General features: G+C 37.0%; 2 protein-coding genes across 6 annotated transcripts in view; one reads left to right on the plus strand and one right to left on the minus strand.

The window, feature by feature from the left end:
- The window catches only part of LOC122817037 (transient receptor potential cation channel subfamily C member 4 associated protein), a gene marked incomplete in the record, with an annotated part of 2,826,501 nt that overhangs the window by 1,119,952 nt on the left and 1,690,494 nt on the right, over nucleotides 1-16,055 (plus strand).
- The window catches only part of ENG (endoglin), a 730,651-nt gene that overhangs the window by 488,228 nt on the left and 226,368 nt on the right, over nucleotides 1-16,055 (minus strand). For all 5 annotated transcript variants that reach the window (XM_044090171.1, XM_044090170.1, XM_044090172.1 and 2 more), the window contains exon 4: nucleotides 5,581-5,700. In XM_044090171.1, the coding sequence (XP_043946106.1) occupies nucleotides 5,581-5,700 (120 nt within the window). The remainder of the gene's footprint in view (nucleotides 1-5,580; nucleotides 5,701-16,055) is intronic.

Consider the following 16,055-nt stretch of genomic DNA (forward strand, 5'->3'; position numbering starts at 1 on the left):
AAAATATCAGTGGGATTCATTGAAGACTCAAGACACTGTTCAGATCCTTATAAAAAAGGTTCTTTATTCGAGTTGTTCATTAGGAAGGTAGATGAGCGCTGTGTGGATTTTTTTTATAAGAACAGAAGTTGAATTTATACCATTCTAAAAGTAGCATGTGTGGGGGAGGTAGCCATCAGGGAGGCATGTCCATGGTAAAGTGACATCCCCATGGGCAGGCCACTTACAGTAGTCCCTTGCCCTAGTTTGTCATTATGTTGAAATGGTGCCAAGAGTCTATTAAAGTTAAGTTATGCTAGTCATAGCCGGTTTTAGGCACCAGCGAACCCTGCGGTTGCCCAACCACTGCAACTTATGTTATCTTGATATTTGTCTGTCAAACCAACAAAAGCTAGTACAGCAAGCTTGTATACTCAAACCAGGTAAGTAATCTCCTTCAAAATTCAAAGATCTTTAGTTATAGTAACAATATTTTGTCAAGTAACAAACTTTGCAATTTCATTAAATATTTTACCAATGATATAATGCTCCAGCCTAGTTAAGCCCTGTTGGTGGACATCCTCTTCACTAAAATTACAACATAGCCAGTTTTAGGTACTTGCAATAACTGTGGCTGCAGTGGGCCCCTTAATCCTCACTGACTGTGTGGGGGCCCCACAAAAGCTGCTGTTGGTTGGGGAAAAATAAGGAGAAAAAATGTATTAATTTTCATTTACACTCTTTAACGTGAACAGGACTGTAATATGACCCTGTTAAGACAAAGCTGTAATGAACATAAGCAAAGTAAGCACTAGAGATATTAGCAGCCCAGGGTGATCGATCTCAGTGCAAACCGTGGAGTTTAAGAAGAGTTGATGCTTCTAATCTTCAGGGATGGTTTCTTTTTCAGGGTTTTTATACATACTGGCAGAACAACTGATACTGTAACTCTCAACGTCTTTGCTGAAGAATTCTGTTCAGTGTTAAAAATAATAGCATAAAGTCTCAAAATGAGGAACACATTTTATATATTACTCTAATTCACTTTGATAAAGTTAATAGAACATTTGCATCAACATGCATTTTTTAGACAATAAGTGTAAAACTCTAATTACTTGATTTAGTGTGACAGAGTAAAATTATAAGACGAAATCAGGGATAGTGATAGGTATTAATTAACTACTTACTGAGGTAAATAAAATTGTCTTATCCCTGTTGCTGTTTGGTGACTGCTAAACAGCAATCACTGATCTTGTGTAGCAGTATTAGTGTTGTACAATGTACTTGCTGAAATAAGTACAAAATTAACATTGCTGTGATGTGTGTGTGTGTGTGTGTGTGTGTGTGTGTGTGTGTGTGTGTGTGTGTGTGTGTGTATGTGTGTGTGTAAAATATCAGTGATTTTTATCAATGCACACATCCAATAATGCCAGAACACACACATTATTCTTCTGGGTATCAGTAAAAAATGTAGCTAACAAGTGATTATATTTCAAAAGTAAGGCATAATGTATGTCATAGGCATTCAGACACAGATCTTCTAGGTATCGGGTGGCCTCCACTCCCTAGACTGTATAAATAGATACAGGGCTCCCTTAATCATCCTTGACTGTGGGGACCCCCAAAAAAGCTGCTTTTGGTTGAGGAAAAAGGAGGAGAAAAAAATGCTTTCATTTTATGATTGTACTCTTTAGCCTGGATGGAGTTATATGATATGACCCTGTTAGGATAAAACTGATAATAGCCTCTGCCCTCAACCACAAACATTCTAAAACATCCCTGCTCAGATGTTTGTGTACAAAAATTTACCATAAGTTATGTGGGGGATGGGGATTGTGTAGTCATCATTTCCTTTACTTTTCAAACAGACTGCAGAGGTATGCAAAGAAAGTTACTTTAGCTCCTGTAGGGGTAGTGTACTGCCCGGTAGCAGCAAAGTAGAATACATTATTGCAGTCATTATTTATTTTCACTTTCCTCACAGTCAAACATCAGACACATATACAGCTGGTTGCCTTTTGGGGTTTGGATCGAGGAGTTAGTAGGCATGCTATATATATGTATTTCAGCAGTCACTTGAAATACATGACTGTGGCCATTTGAACCTCTGCTTTCATCCCAATCTAATACCAGAGGGTTGCATAGGCACTGACTGTCTTTTTGGGAGTATTAGTGATGTAGGCAGCATTCCCATGCAGGATCTGTGTATCCTCACAATTGACTTTTTAATTTACTTGGAGCTTCTATTTTTGTCAGCTTTGAATTTTAAGTCTTGGGTACAACTTATGTCTTCATTGAAAGAAAAAAAGACTGAAATTCTTTTTTCTTACTCACAATTTTTGTTTAGGCCACTTTTGGATTAAAAGGTTGGGAAATGCTCTAGCTTCTGGGGGCAGCGGCTTAATGGAGTTATTTCCTAAATGGTTATTACTATGCTGACTTGATCAAGAAAGTATATCGAAAAGACAGAAGGAAAACTAAAGCTGAACAGCAGCACTGAATTTCTTTCCTTAATCATCATTTCTGTTCAAGCCATTATTGGGTGAAAAGAAAAAAATAAACTTAAAAAGCACTTTAGAGCATATATAAAGTTATGGCCTCTTGAAAAAGCTGAAGAAAAAATGGTAAAATGTGAGAAATGGAAGAAAAAAAGTAATGTGCATAAGTGGGAAGCCTAACATGGGAAAACAGAGGGGAACTCTGGAGGGTGTGTGTGTTTCTTTTTTTTTTTTTTTTGGCTGGGGCTGAAACAGTAACCAGTGCCTAGGGTTCCATTGCATATTAGTTCTGTCCTGTACATAGAGTTGTTGTAATGTAACCTTGTTACACCTAAATGGTAGTAACTGTAAATGTCCCTTTGTGAGATGGGCCAACACAGTGTCGTATATATGCCTGTTGTAATAAGATCATTGTAGCTAAAGGTCAGTTTGTGTGTACTACTCCTAAAAGCCTGCAGCATGAACTAAAAAGATGGATAGAAGTAGTGGCAGTGACAGGGCGATACTTAGACTGAAAGTGACCAGGGGGCCCCCAACTTGACATTTGCTGGGGGCCCCCAAAATGCTAACACCGGCCCTGATGCTAGTGATGTTTAAGTGGAAAACAATTATACATTATTAAAACAGTATTAAAATGTTGGTTGGTTAACAAAGTGCAGCATTCAACATTTAAAAATTCAACAATTATAATTCACATTAAGAGAATAAAGGCTGATGTCTTCTTGAATAGTTATATATAAAAATGCTAACAAAATCAGGGTCTCCCCATTTATATTCCATCAGATCTGCCTTTTTTGTGATCAGGATAGGCAAATGTAAGGTCACCTGACGTGGGGCTTTTTTAATTTAATTTAAAGAAAATAGGGAGCAAGACTGTGGCTGCTGTGATGCAGGTCCTAAGGTTTAGTCCTAGTCTAAGTTGTGTTGATTGTGCCAGAATGAGTATCTTTAGGTTTTATATGGGAAGAGGAGAAGCTACAGCCACGAGAGTCAAGACCACACGGTCTGGAGTGGGTTTTTTTTACTGTGAGAGTGTAGGGGCTATGTAGAAGACAGTGGTTAAAATAAGTTAGACTTACTATGGAGATGAAGGAAGCAAAATGGCAGCCCATATAATTAAGACCAATTTCAATTTAGTAGATTTTTATAGAAAATAGTTGTTTACAAAATGTCAAAGCACCAGAAGCTGCCAAATGTAGTTTGCTCTACAGAACCAAGTCACAATGGCTAAACATTCAGACAAGGTTAAAATCTTTTTCATAAGTTATTTAAACAACATAGATGTGTTGAGGGTATGGAAAAAGTCATGTGGAACTGTAGTTATACTGAAAGGATAAAATATTTATGGAGGGGAGGGATGTACTGTGAAGCCCGTAATTCAGTTTCCATTTCATAGATTTAGAGAGTTTAAATGAAAGCACAGCTGGTAAGCTAAAAGGGGGGAGTAAACCAAATAGTGAATGTGGTCCTCTAGGCATCGTATCGGCATTAGGTGCTTAGGGTTGCAGGCTAAATTTCATCAAGCCTGCCAGATGTATTTTAACCATTCGCATTAGCCTAAAAATGTTTTATAGCTTTATATATTTTATAGCTTTAGTGCAGTTAACTGTATCAGCCACCTACATTTTCTTATTTAAAAGCCACTTCTCTGGAAACAAGTTTTATTGCCAGCTTCCCTTGCACATGGTGACCTGTTTATACTACCCATATCTGCACTATGGGAAACCCAATGCAGTAGTTTTAAGTAAATTTTGTGAAATAGTATCTACCTATCTTGCATAAAAAGCAGAACTTTCATGTCTTATAATATCCAGAGAACACGAAAAAACTTGGGATGACAGCTGTCCAGAAAAAGATGGCTGATTGTACTTTTCATTATGGTGTTGGTGGAGTAGAACTTGTCTACATGTTCACTGTCCTCCATGGTGACTATTGTCTCAAAGGTACTGATTTGGGTCTGTTTATCTTAATTTGAAATTTACATTTAATAAACTTTATCCCATGAAGGTGCAAAGTGTCTTCAGCTTTAAGCAAAGTCTGGTTAATTATGTCAGCAATCATCTATGATGCAGTAATGATCTTAAATTTGTGGTTGAAGCATGAAAGTCTCTGCTGCCTTCATTTTTGAAGATTGTACTTGCACTGAAAAAGCCTTTGACACCATTCAGCTCTGCAGCAAGTAAACCAGTCTCACTCATTTGGAAGATATGCAAATGACCTATTATGCTTTGCATTATACGGTATAAGGATTAATGTCCTTTACACTTGTACTATGTGACAGTGGCCCTTTGTGTTGACCTGCATATCTTGTTATCTTGTTCTAAAATTTAATGTTGATGAACTTTCTCCCATTAGGCTACCAAGTTATTTGGTTTATGGCTCTTACTGATTCTTCTTGACTCAACTATGGTACATTGATGATCGATCATGAGACTGAAACACAAGTATATGCCTGCTGCTTTGATTTCTACTGAATGCATTTAGATACCATTTGGTACAACACAATTCTGCTTAAACTGAATCAGTTTAATTCATTTCATGGAAACCTGGCATTGCATTTTGAGTCATATGCAGTAGTTGTCCAGGGGAACGTGTCTTCTCATTATGGGATATGTACGGTAATATTATCTCACAGATACAAGCACCTGCTTTAGGTAAAGGAAGGTTCTGGAGTTATTGTGCTGCTTCCTCTGTGATCATATGAGGAAGCAAATACCATTTTTTGAGAAAGCAATTACAGCTCTTTAACATTGTAAAGCAGTACTCTACCTCTTACTGTCCTTAGTTGTTCTGACTCATTGCTTTTTAATTAAAGCTTTAAATATGGTGAGGCAATGAGTGAGGTTGCTTTCAAATGGCAGACATTCCAGATGGAAAGTACATTGATTTTTAAATTTTAAAAGAAAACATAGGTGTCAGGGCTAGGGAAAGTCTGGAAGAAGGAAACTAGTTGAATTTGTCCTCTTTTTTTTGTTTGAGAAAGTAAGCACAGTTAATACCAACCCAGTAACATGACTAGTCCTAGCTTGCCCAAACAGCTTTTATTCCACACATTACTCTTCATCTTGGTCATAATATTCATAGAAAGATGGCCGATACTTACATACACTTTCATATATCCAGGCTGAGAGTCCAGGATCAGGGTCCAAGTGATTTTCTCTTCACAATTAAGGATGAGTACCAACTTTGATACATTAGTGACTCCTTCTACCTTCACCGTAGTCTGCAAAACACAGATAAAGAAAAACATCAAATAATACTGTAAACCAAATAACTAAAGACATTTTTTTATTGATAATGATTATGTACAAATGAGCAAAAGAAAAAATATCTAATGTCCCTTTTGGTTATTGTTTTACCAGCTCCTCCTTGCCTGACATTTTCATTTCACATTTTCTTCTTAAAAATATAAATATGATTTCATATAGGTTCATAGGTTGGTACTAAGCTATCGGCCCTAGGGCCTATACAAGCCTAGCCATAACAATTCCCTGGATATTTCATCCCACAATAGTTACTTCCCTGGACCCCTGTCTAGCAGGGTGACTGACGTGATCCCCAGGGTGAATTTCCTATCTCCCATCCAGTCGTCAAGATTCCTTTTGAAGAGGGCCAAGGAGGCGCTCTGCTTGACATGTATGGGCAGTCTATTCCAGAGTATGGGGAGTCTCTGGGTCAGGAACCTATCCCTCCAGCATGTCTTGTTCATTGTGATGACAAGGTTTGCATCCCTGGAGCGTGTGGCTCTGAGAGATTGGGATTTCTTTAAGTGGAGCATGTCTAACAGCTCAGGGTTTGACATGTCCTTGCATGTTAAGCAGAGATCGCCTCTGAGTAGACAATATGCTACAGAGTATAGTTGGAGTTTTTTTTAGATGGTCAGCATAGGGCATCTGCTTTAGGCCTGTGATTCTTTTAGTGAGGTATTTCTGCAGCCTTTCCAGCTGTTGCAGATGTCTTGTGAGGTACATACCAAATGGGGCATTGTACTTTTTTATTAATGTGACTTTCATCAAGAAAACAATACAGATGATGGTATGTAAAGAAAAGTTGCACAGGAACTGTTTCTTCGAGTGTAAGAAAATGAAAATATTGACATTTGTAAACAAAAGTTAGGTTAAGAAAATATGCATATTTTATAATAATTTTGCTAATAGCTCCCTTATAGAACAAGTTAGTTCAACATTCCAAATGCATGCTAAAAGCATACAGCTTGGCATGAAAATGTAGTGAAGGACATTAGCAGACATGAATATTTAACACTTTGGTAAAGTCATGCACAAAATATAGAGTGTAATATTTCTATTAATATTTCACTGGCTGAAAGAATATGATTTGAGTATCTGACATTGTGTTACAAATGAGGGTGTAGGAAAGGAGGTTGCAAAGAATATGTAACTTTGGATCACAATAAAAGAAGATACCGATATTTGTGGATAGCAATAGTTAGGAAAATCTGCATAGGTTTTTTAGGCTAGCTTGTATTATGACTTTGTAGTGCATGGAGAGTGGTGATCATGCTCAGATATTTGAAAAAAAGACAAATTGGCTAAGTGCTACTATAGTACGAGACCCAGTCTTAACAAAAGGTATGCACCTCCTGATTAACTTGTTAAGTTCAGAGCTCATGCTAGGCAATCAGATGTGCTTCTACTGACCAACAAACAACAGTAAGGATTTGTTTCTCAATGCTGCCTGTGCTGGTAACAAGTCCCTGATTTTCTCTTTATAAGCTTGGAAAGTTGACAGAATAACAGGATTTGTGTTAGCCTACATTTTCTGAAAGTCTGAATCTCAAATGTGTCATCATTTGGTGAATTTAATCCTTAGTGATTTGCCTGAAAATAATAAATTTTTATGGGGAGTGGACCAAACATATGAGGTAAAAAAAATCTGGGCATTCTGCAAAAATATGGAAACTGTAGAAGCTTAGAAGGTAAACTGAGTTGCACATTCTTTGTGACAGTATTTGCTAAGTGTTTTATGGCTTTGAAAGCCAACAAAACATGCTTTTATTTCCTGTCACCAGTAATAGATAGAGCAGATAAAGCTCAATGCACTGCAAAGAATTATTACTGGGTCTCTAATCATAACCCTTAATTATGTATCCTTGACATGGATGCCAAGATTCACCTCTCAAACTTAACTCTTCACATAAGTAGGTTATGATCAGTGATCCAATCATAATCCTCTATGTTGTACATGACTTACTGTCACAGATGATCACATGTGTGAGAAACTAATTAAAATACATCAACCTGCTGTGTTTTAGATGAACAGAACTAAAGATACTAGAAATTATTCATAATTATGCAACAGGAAACAGGACTCCTCGCTCATTTTTCTCCTCAATTCATTAAAAAAACTGAAATGGTCAGACTAATTTTGTCAGTTCTCATGTTCTGTTGATAATAAAGGATTGTTTAATACAGTAAGATTATAGAACAGTGGAGGTAAGTAATTTTTTCTTTACCTCCAAGTTATGTGGGGGGTAAGTAATTTTTTCTTTACCTCCAAATTATGTGATTTCAGAGTTAGAATACAAGTATAAATAAGGAGATTGTGAGGGGTTATTATTATTATGGGCAGTGACATTTAAGGTTGACTATTAGTCTTCTATTTCCACAAGTAAGGAGTGGTGGTGAAGATGGGTAAATCAGTAACTATACCACAAAAGACCCAAGTTCATTAAGTGGCTTAGGTAGAGAGAAGGGTAGGACGGAGAAGTTTATGCTGGCTGGCCCATTCTTGGGGGAGGGTGGGGGCTGATTGCTTCTGTTTAACTGGAGGTTTGCATGTCATCAAGGGTTAAAGAACAGGGGATGTGGGATTGGCAGTCCTGATCCAGTGACTGTAGCCTTCATAGTCATGTGCATAAAAGCATGCTTTCAAAGGGAGAGTGCATAAGACACCCTTACCGTGATGCAGGTGCTTATGTTGGCCACCAAGTGTGGGGCTAGGGTTATAAACAAAAAAACATTGCCAGAATACTTGTAAGGGCAAACAAAAAAAAAAAAAAAAACACCAACATGGCCACCTGCATGACTTCCCCTGGTCAGCTCTTGCCCTCAATGGGAAACGCCCAGGATGAGGACATGAATGCATTCAGAGGTTCATAGGTACTTTGTAGGCTATTGAGCTGTCAGGATCTTAAGTCAAGCCCTTATATGCTGCTTATGAATAACCCAGAGATGGACTGGAGAGCGATATGTTGGGACATTTACATGTTTCTGCTGTCCATGAAGGACATGAGAGCTAAACTGGGAGTGAATTTTCACCTACTCTTCCATTCATCCAAATTATGTTTCAATAGAGTAAAAACTGATCTTACTTTATGATGAGGGGAAGATAGTTTCATTTAATTTGCAAAAGAGATTGAGATCCTTTGAGCTGGTGTGTATGATACCACTGGACTTGCGAATGTGTGATAAGTCTGGCAGAATAGGGTCTGTTGGTGTTTCTACACAAGAGGCAGATATAGCCTCTCAGTAGTCTGTATGATACTGAGAACAGAGATACAACTTTGAGATGGTCTACATAGTCTTTACTATTGAAGTATTTGATTTTTCTTTTTTTTTTTTTTTTTTTTGTGAGAAAGCATTATGGTCATTCTAACTGTGATAAGTATTTGGTCAGGTACTTACCAAAAGGGGCATTATACTCAATCATAGGGCTAATGAGTACCAACTACAGTGTAATTATTACAGTCCTGGACCTAAATATAATGCCATTAAACATAAATTGTGTGATGAAAAAGGTCTTCCTTATAACAGTTCAAAGGAAAGTTGTCAGCTTAGGTGCCCAGATCCCTAACTATGGAATCAACTATCAATATAGTTACAAGTGGAGAGTCATGTTTGCCAAATGATGTGATTATACTCTTCTTGGCATTTAGTCTCAGTCCATGGTTTTAACACCATCTGTTAGTTCAAACAGGCCTTCTTTGAGAATCTTGTTGTCCTGTCAGGAGTTTATAATGGCTCCAGCTTTGCAGTCATCTGCAAACTTAGTCAGACACAAACCCTAAACATTGGTTTTGACCTCTCAGATGTAAACGTCAAAGAGGAGAGGCCCACGGACTGAACCCTGAGGTACAATACTTGTGACAGGTCTTTTGGAGAAGGTACAGCTACCTTCTTTAACTTCCTGCCTTTAATTTATGATTAATCTGTTATCCAAGGAGTTACACAGGGACTGATGTTTAGCTGCGAAATACCTGAGCATGGGATGGTGTTGAACACCTTTGCGAGATCTAGACTTGTGGTATGCACTGTCTTGCCTTTGCCGAATGCTTTAGTAATTTTTTTGAAGAAGTCAAATTAAATTGGCAGGATTTACCTTTGACAAATTCAAACTGGACTGAGTCGAGAGTCTGTAAGTTACCTATATCCTTGTTTATTAATTCTATAATGTTGCTTTCCATAGCCTAATAGATGAGACTGGTTATGTTTATGGGTATATAATTATCAGTGTCCATTTAAGCCCCATGGTTTTGCAAGGAAATAACTGTGGCTGTCCCCCATTCATCATGAGACCTGTTTTGAGTCTGATATTGAATAGCTTCTGTAGGGGTCAAACAAGTCATGTTTTAGGCTGAGAAGAAGACAGCCTGGTATGTTACCTAGGACCACAGACATAGTGTTCTTGGTCTTAGTTAGCACCTTGAGAACATGTTCTAAGTAGATTTTGTTGTGGGGTATAAATGTGGCTAAGTGATCTGAAAATATCAGAGGGGAAAAGGGTGTGAGGTTTGAGCTAAATGTGTCTGGTTGTAGATTGTCTATGTCCTCTGAGTCTGAGTATGCATCTATATAGCAGAGTCAGTCACACCACTGGATGATAAACAGAAGCGTACTAAATCTAGCCGGCAGTTCAAAATGTCTTCTTGGCCTCTTCCCATTCTATTACCTCTCCAGTTATTTTCATCTAGTGCCCTGGCTCCTTTGCCAGTTTTCTCCAGTTAATTACAGCCTCCTCTTGACTATTCTCTATACCCTTAATTGCAGTTTTCCCCATTAGCAAAAATCTCCTTTCTCCATTTTCATGTTGGCTTAGGACTTAGAATACTTTTTGCTACTTTATGAATATAATATTCTGTATGGTTGCTGTTATTTTCCATAAGGATCTGAATCCAAAATCCCACTCTCTCCTTATTTCTTGACCCCCCCCCCGCTTCATTGTGATCCCTTTCCACTTTGAATTATAGCTTTCTGCTTGTGTTATGTATATCAGCCTTACCTGTATAGCTCTAAAATATCCTTTCAAACCAGGTAATCCTAAACCACCTTATTATTTTGGAAGACCAACTTACCCCCTTGAACCTTGCCCTCTTCCCTCCCAGATAAAATCCTTTAACTCTTTATTAATTATTAAGCAAAGATCTCCTTTGGTTGATAAAAATATGTCCAATCTGTATATAAAACTAAATGAACTAAAACATTTTCACTACTTGCATCCTGAAATCCATACTGATAAAGAAGAGCTTCTAGTTCCTCAGTTTTTGAATTATCTTTTGTTTACTCTCTTGCTACATATCCTTTAGCTGCCATAACATAATCCTTTTTAACCCATACTCCTAAATACTTCATTTTATCATGTCCCCATAAATAGGTTCATTGCTGAACCAATTTGTGTGTGGGTACATAGTTTACAGCTACAGCCTTTGTTTTATTTTCATTTTATATCCCCAAAACACTTGAAACTATCTCAGAATGTTCCACAATACTGTAATGTCCATTTCTGGTTTTATCTGGTACAAAATAATATCATCTGCAAATAAAGCTAACTTTTCTCGATTAGAACACAAATAAAGGGGAAAGATGACACATCTGCCCGGTTCCTCTGTGCAGACGCAATTTATCAGACAGTGACACTCCCACTCTAAGTTTTGTCTCCGGTCCCTTATATTTCCCCCAATTAACCTCATCATTGTATCAAGGAATGCCATTGCTTCCATTGCCCTACTCATAAAATCCCAACTTACTCTGTCAAGTGCTTTCTCTGCAGCAAAACCAACAAATAGCAACAGCATTCTCTTATATTCTTCTTCCCTTTGGATCAACATTGTTCTATTAATGCTGTCAAATGTTTGCCTTCCCTCCACAAAACCATACTGATCCATAACCATTAATTTTGGCAACACCTTTGCAATTCTTTTAGCTACTATAGACATAAATACTTCATAACCATTGTTTAAAATTGAAATGGGCCTGTATGAAGCTGGATCTGATGAGTCTTTACAGTCTTTAGGGATCCCAACAACCACAGCCTTCTTCCAGGATGTTGGTGCTTCCCTTTAAAATACTGTTAATAAAATCATTCCAGCTCTTTATCACTTTCTTCCCTCCTAGCTTCCAAACTTCAATAGGAATACTATCTATTCCTGGAAACTTTCCTGCAGATTGATTATATGTCGCGGCCTTTATCTAATATCCTCTTATCTTAGCTGTTAATTGTTAAGCCTCATCTACCTCTAACCTTGACATACTTAAATCTTCCATAAGTACTTTTGTTGTTCCTTTCTTTATTTCCATATTCCTCTGATTTATACATATTTTCATATAATTTCTGAAGTATCTCTAATACCTCCACAGGATCTCTGGTTATTTTTCTTGTTATAGGTTTATTGAGTTTGGCAACAACCAAAAAGATAACTTTCTGTTATCTAAGTCATTGTGCTAAAAGTTTTTGTGTTCAGAGTTATTATCAAAAACAGTTGCTTAGCTGCAATCTTTCTAAATTCATGCACTTTATCGAGGTAATCCCTTATTTTCTGTTTAACACTCTGCAGCTACGTCTTTTCCTCTTCTGTGAGATTCCTCTTATCCTGCAATACTTTAACCTTTGCCAGCCCCTCTAAATAGTTCTTGTTACTTCTTAGCCATATCTCTTTTACTTTTATTTCTACCCTAATTTCAAACTCCAATTTCATTTTATCCCACTCACTAGCTATAACTTCTGAAAAAAATTTCTATCTCCCGTAATATTTATTTATTTATATTTGTTTACCAGGGTAGTGCACTGATCAGTATTATACAATGTCAGGCTCAGCCTGGGAGAATTACAAAATATTTCACAAAAAAAATACAGCACAAAAAAAATACAGAAATGTAAGCAGTAACAGAACAGTTCAGAAAACACAGTGTATGCACATTCCAGTGAACAAGCACAGTGCAATGTACAATCAGAGTATAATGTACAATATATACATTAGTTTCTAAAGTAGGTCAATCTTCAGTAAATCCTGGGAGAAGAGAAGAGACTTGGAAAGGACACAGGTTAGGCAATATGTTCTGTGTTGAAACAGGAAAATCTGGCTTGGACGAGGAAGTATTTTTTGAGTTGGATTCTTAATTTGGAATAAGTGTTGATTTTCTTAATGTTGATAGGTAGAGATTGCCAAAGAGTAGATGCCTAGGAGGAGAAAGCATGTGCAGTGTTGTGGAGTTTGGTTCTAGGGTTAATGAGAGTGGGAGCAGCTTGTGAGCAGTGTCTCAGGTTGTATGAGGAGAATACCTCTTGAATAATTTCCACTACCAATTTCTTAAATTCCTCTCTTCTTAAAAGGTAGTTGGGGAAGCGTCAGTGTCTAATTTGTAATTCATTACCCTGCATTTTGTCTTAATTGTGATTGGTGCATGATCTGAAATAGTTATTGGATGTGTGTCAATGATTTCAATTAAATGCACATGTTCCTGTGAAATATAATTTCTGTATAGTCTAGCCCTAGTATTGTACCTTGGGGAATGATATTTAAATTCTCTCAGAGTTCCTACTGCTGAATTCATATCTTCCATACAATATATTTTCATAATGTTCTTCAAAAATTTACCCTCTTTTGTTATATTTTTCTTCTACGTCCACCTGATACATCCTCACTATCACAAATCAAGTTCTATTCCCCACATAAGTAATATTCTCTGCTGAATGCTAATTATTTCTCCCAAAATTTTCTTAAACTCCATAATAGCAGTTTTAGGTAGAATGTACATATATGCTAGCATAATCCTCCTCCCCTTCTCAGTATCCCCTTACTACCACAGATCTACCATTATTATATTTTTTCCTACTTCTATCACTAGTGGAGCATCTCTAGCAATTAGTATAAATACTCCCCTTTTCCTTTGTTCCTGATATTCTGCTGAATATCCATCCTGAAATCCCTTCTTTATCAAATTCAAATACTCACTTCTTTTCAAATGCATTTCTTAATATAATCCAATACTCTTATCTTTTTGTCTATACCTGTGAGGCCACTTAGATTCTAAAATATGGATAGTGTAGCCATTATAACAAAAAATATTATTCACACCAGCTTTTTAAAATGTCTATTTCCAGCTTTTGGGTTACATGCACCCACTAACATTTGGAGGGTGGATGATCCCAGTTGTTTCCTGCCATCTCCATTTGAACCTTTGTCACATTTTACAATACTTTTTATTTTAATGAAAACACTCAAACAGAAAACCAAAAGCACTCCAAGAACATCTCCATAACATATTAACTTAAAACAAACACACAGAACTATGTATATCTTCAGTTACTGAAGTTTAGCCCACCTGATAGAAACAACTGCCCCAAATTGACAGCTGTACCCACAGACATTACCTAACCAAAAATTAAGGTTATCCATGCTAAGGTGCATGTCAGAAGCTTGTGCTCCTACTTACACTAACTGCTCCTGGTTCTTGTCTAATCTTTATTCATCTACCAGATGTGAAAAACAGCTTGTATGCTTTCAGAAAACATTAACTTTTAGCCTTAAGAAAAGGTGCACTGGGTATCTTTAAATAGAAACTAAATTATATACCATTCTAATAAATGCACTGAAGTCATTAGGAATGAGAAAAAGTGTATTTCTTATTCACTTCCAACAATTTCAAACTTTATTTTTTACTAAGCTGCTTACCTAGTACCTTTTAATTTTCTGTTTCTCTCAGCAAACAATGTCAAGACATCTCAAGATATATTGCCTTCATCTGTAGTCAGCTTGCTTCCATGGAAAAAGAACAGAATGTATAGTTGCCTCTCCTTCTCACTCTTCTGATAATAAAGCTTACAGAGAGACTTTGCAAGTGAAACCATTCTTGAGAGACAGAAAAATGTATAGGAGATGACTAAAAGAATTGGGAGTACCTTGGACTTGAAACAGAGTCTGGGGCTGTGAGATGGAGATGAACAGGAAGAAGACTAGCAACAATGAAATTAGTGAATAAATGTGAGACTATAAAGCATCAGTCATATTTGTGAAATATGGCTTTACAAGACAAAGTGGCTGATTAGACTTTTGATGGCTTTGTTAAACTTGTGGTAGGACTGAAAGGTATATACCCCACTTCATGTCATTAATGTTTGGAAGGACACTAAAAGGAAAAAAAAAAGAAAAAGTAACTGCAATATTTCAGTGATTGTTGTATGTGATAAAGATACTGAAGTAAACGGGTACTTTAGTTTAAGAGATATAGACATTACAATGTAAATAGAGAAGAAAGGCTGGACAAAAGCATGTTTAATTTAATAGATGAAGGAGAGGCCCTTTGTTTGATGGCACAGTTTTATTTGGACAAATCTTTGTAATTACTTCTTAGCCTATTCTGCATCAAAAATGACTTTGATCCTCCAGGAAAAAAAATATTCTGAAAACAGCTGGATATAGCAGCTTGAATCCCACACCTGCCTCTTGATGTTCCCTGACTTCTGGGATAAACTTGCTTCTTTTCTGCCTGGTGTACAATGAACAATCATGTTCAACAAACACTCTACTGTCTCAAAATTAATACTTTGTTCTGCCAGAGTTTTGTCATAATCAACTCTTTCTGCTGGTATGATTGCATTTTTACTAATACAGGTCTTAGCTGCTTTCTTGTGGCCAGGTTTGGAACATACTCATAATGCCCCCTTTAAATTAACAAATCCCGCTGTGGAATCCCAGTCTAGTTACTTACTTTCACAAAATAAATATGGTCTGTTTCTTTCAGTTTTATTGGTATGCAAGAAAATCTCAGGTTTTCTGTGTGCTCTGTCCTCTACCATTTTTTTGAACAGCTCTTCTTGAGCAATCTCATATTCATCTAGCCTTTTCTTCATTTCAGCTTCTGATTTTTGCAGGTTTATCAATCAATCTGAATAGCTGCTTAAGGCTTCTTTCATTTTTCCAGCATTTTGTAATTTGAGTTGATATAGTCATTCGATGGTTCATTTATTTTAATCAGCTTTGAGCACATTTAATTTATTTTTTGTCTAAATTACTCTAAACCATCTCTTGTACCAAATCTGGAGCTTGAACTGCTTTTTGCTGAATAGCTGCACCATTCTTATAGGTTCATAGGTTCATAGGTTTATACTAGGCTATCTGCCCTAAGGCATTTATAAGCCTAGCCCAAAGTTTTGTGGCTTACGCCACCCCTTATGTTAAAAAATACTGTGCCCATTAGTTTGTTGTGCCTCTGTCCAGCAGTGACACAGAGATGATTCCCGGGGTAAACCTACGATCTCCCATACACCGGTCAAGATTTCTCTTGAACAGAGCCAGCGAGGTGCTCTGCCTCACATGGACTGGGATTTTATTCCACAGCATAG

This window comes from Protopterus annectens, chromosome 12.part0 (genome assembly GCF_019279795.1).
Source record: "Protopterus annectens isolate FY-2018-M chromosome 12.part0, PAN1.0, whole genome shotgun sequence".
Classification (NCBI taxonomy): domain Eukaryota; kingdom Metazoa; phylum Chordata; order Ceratodontiformes; family Protopteridae; genus Protopterus; species Protopterus annectens.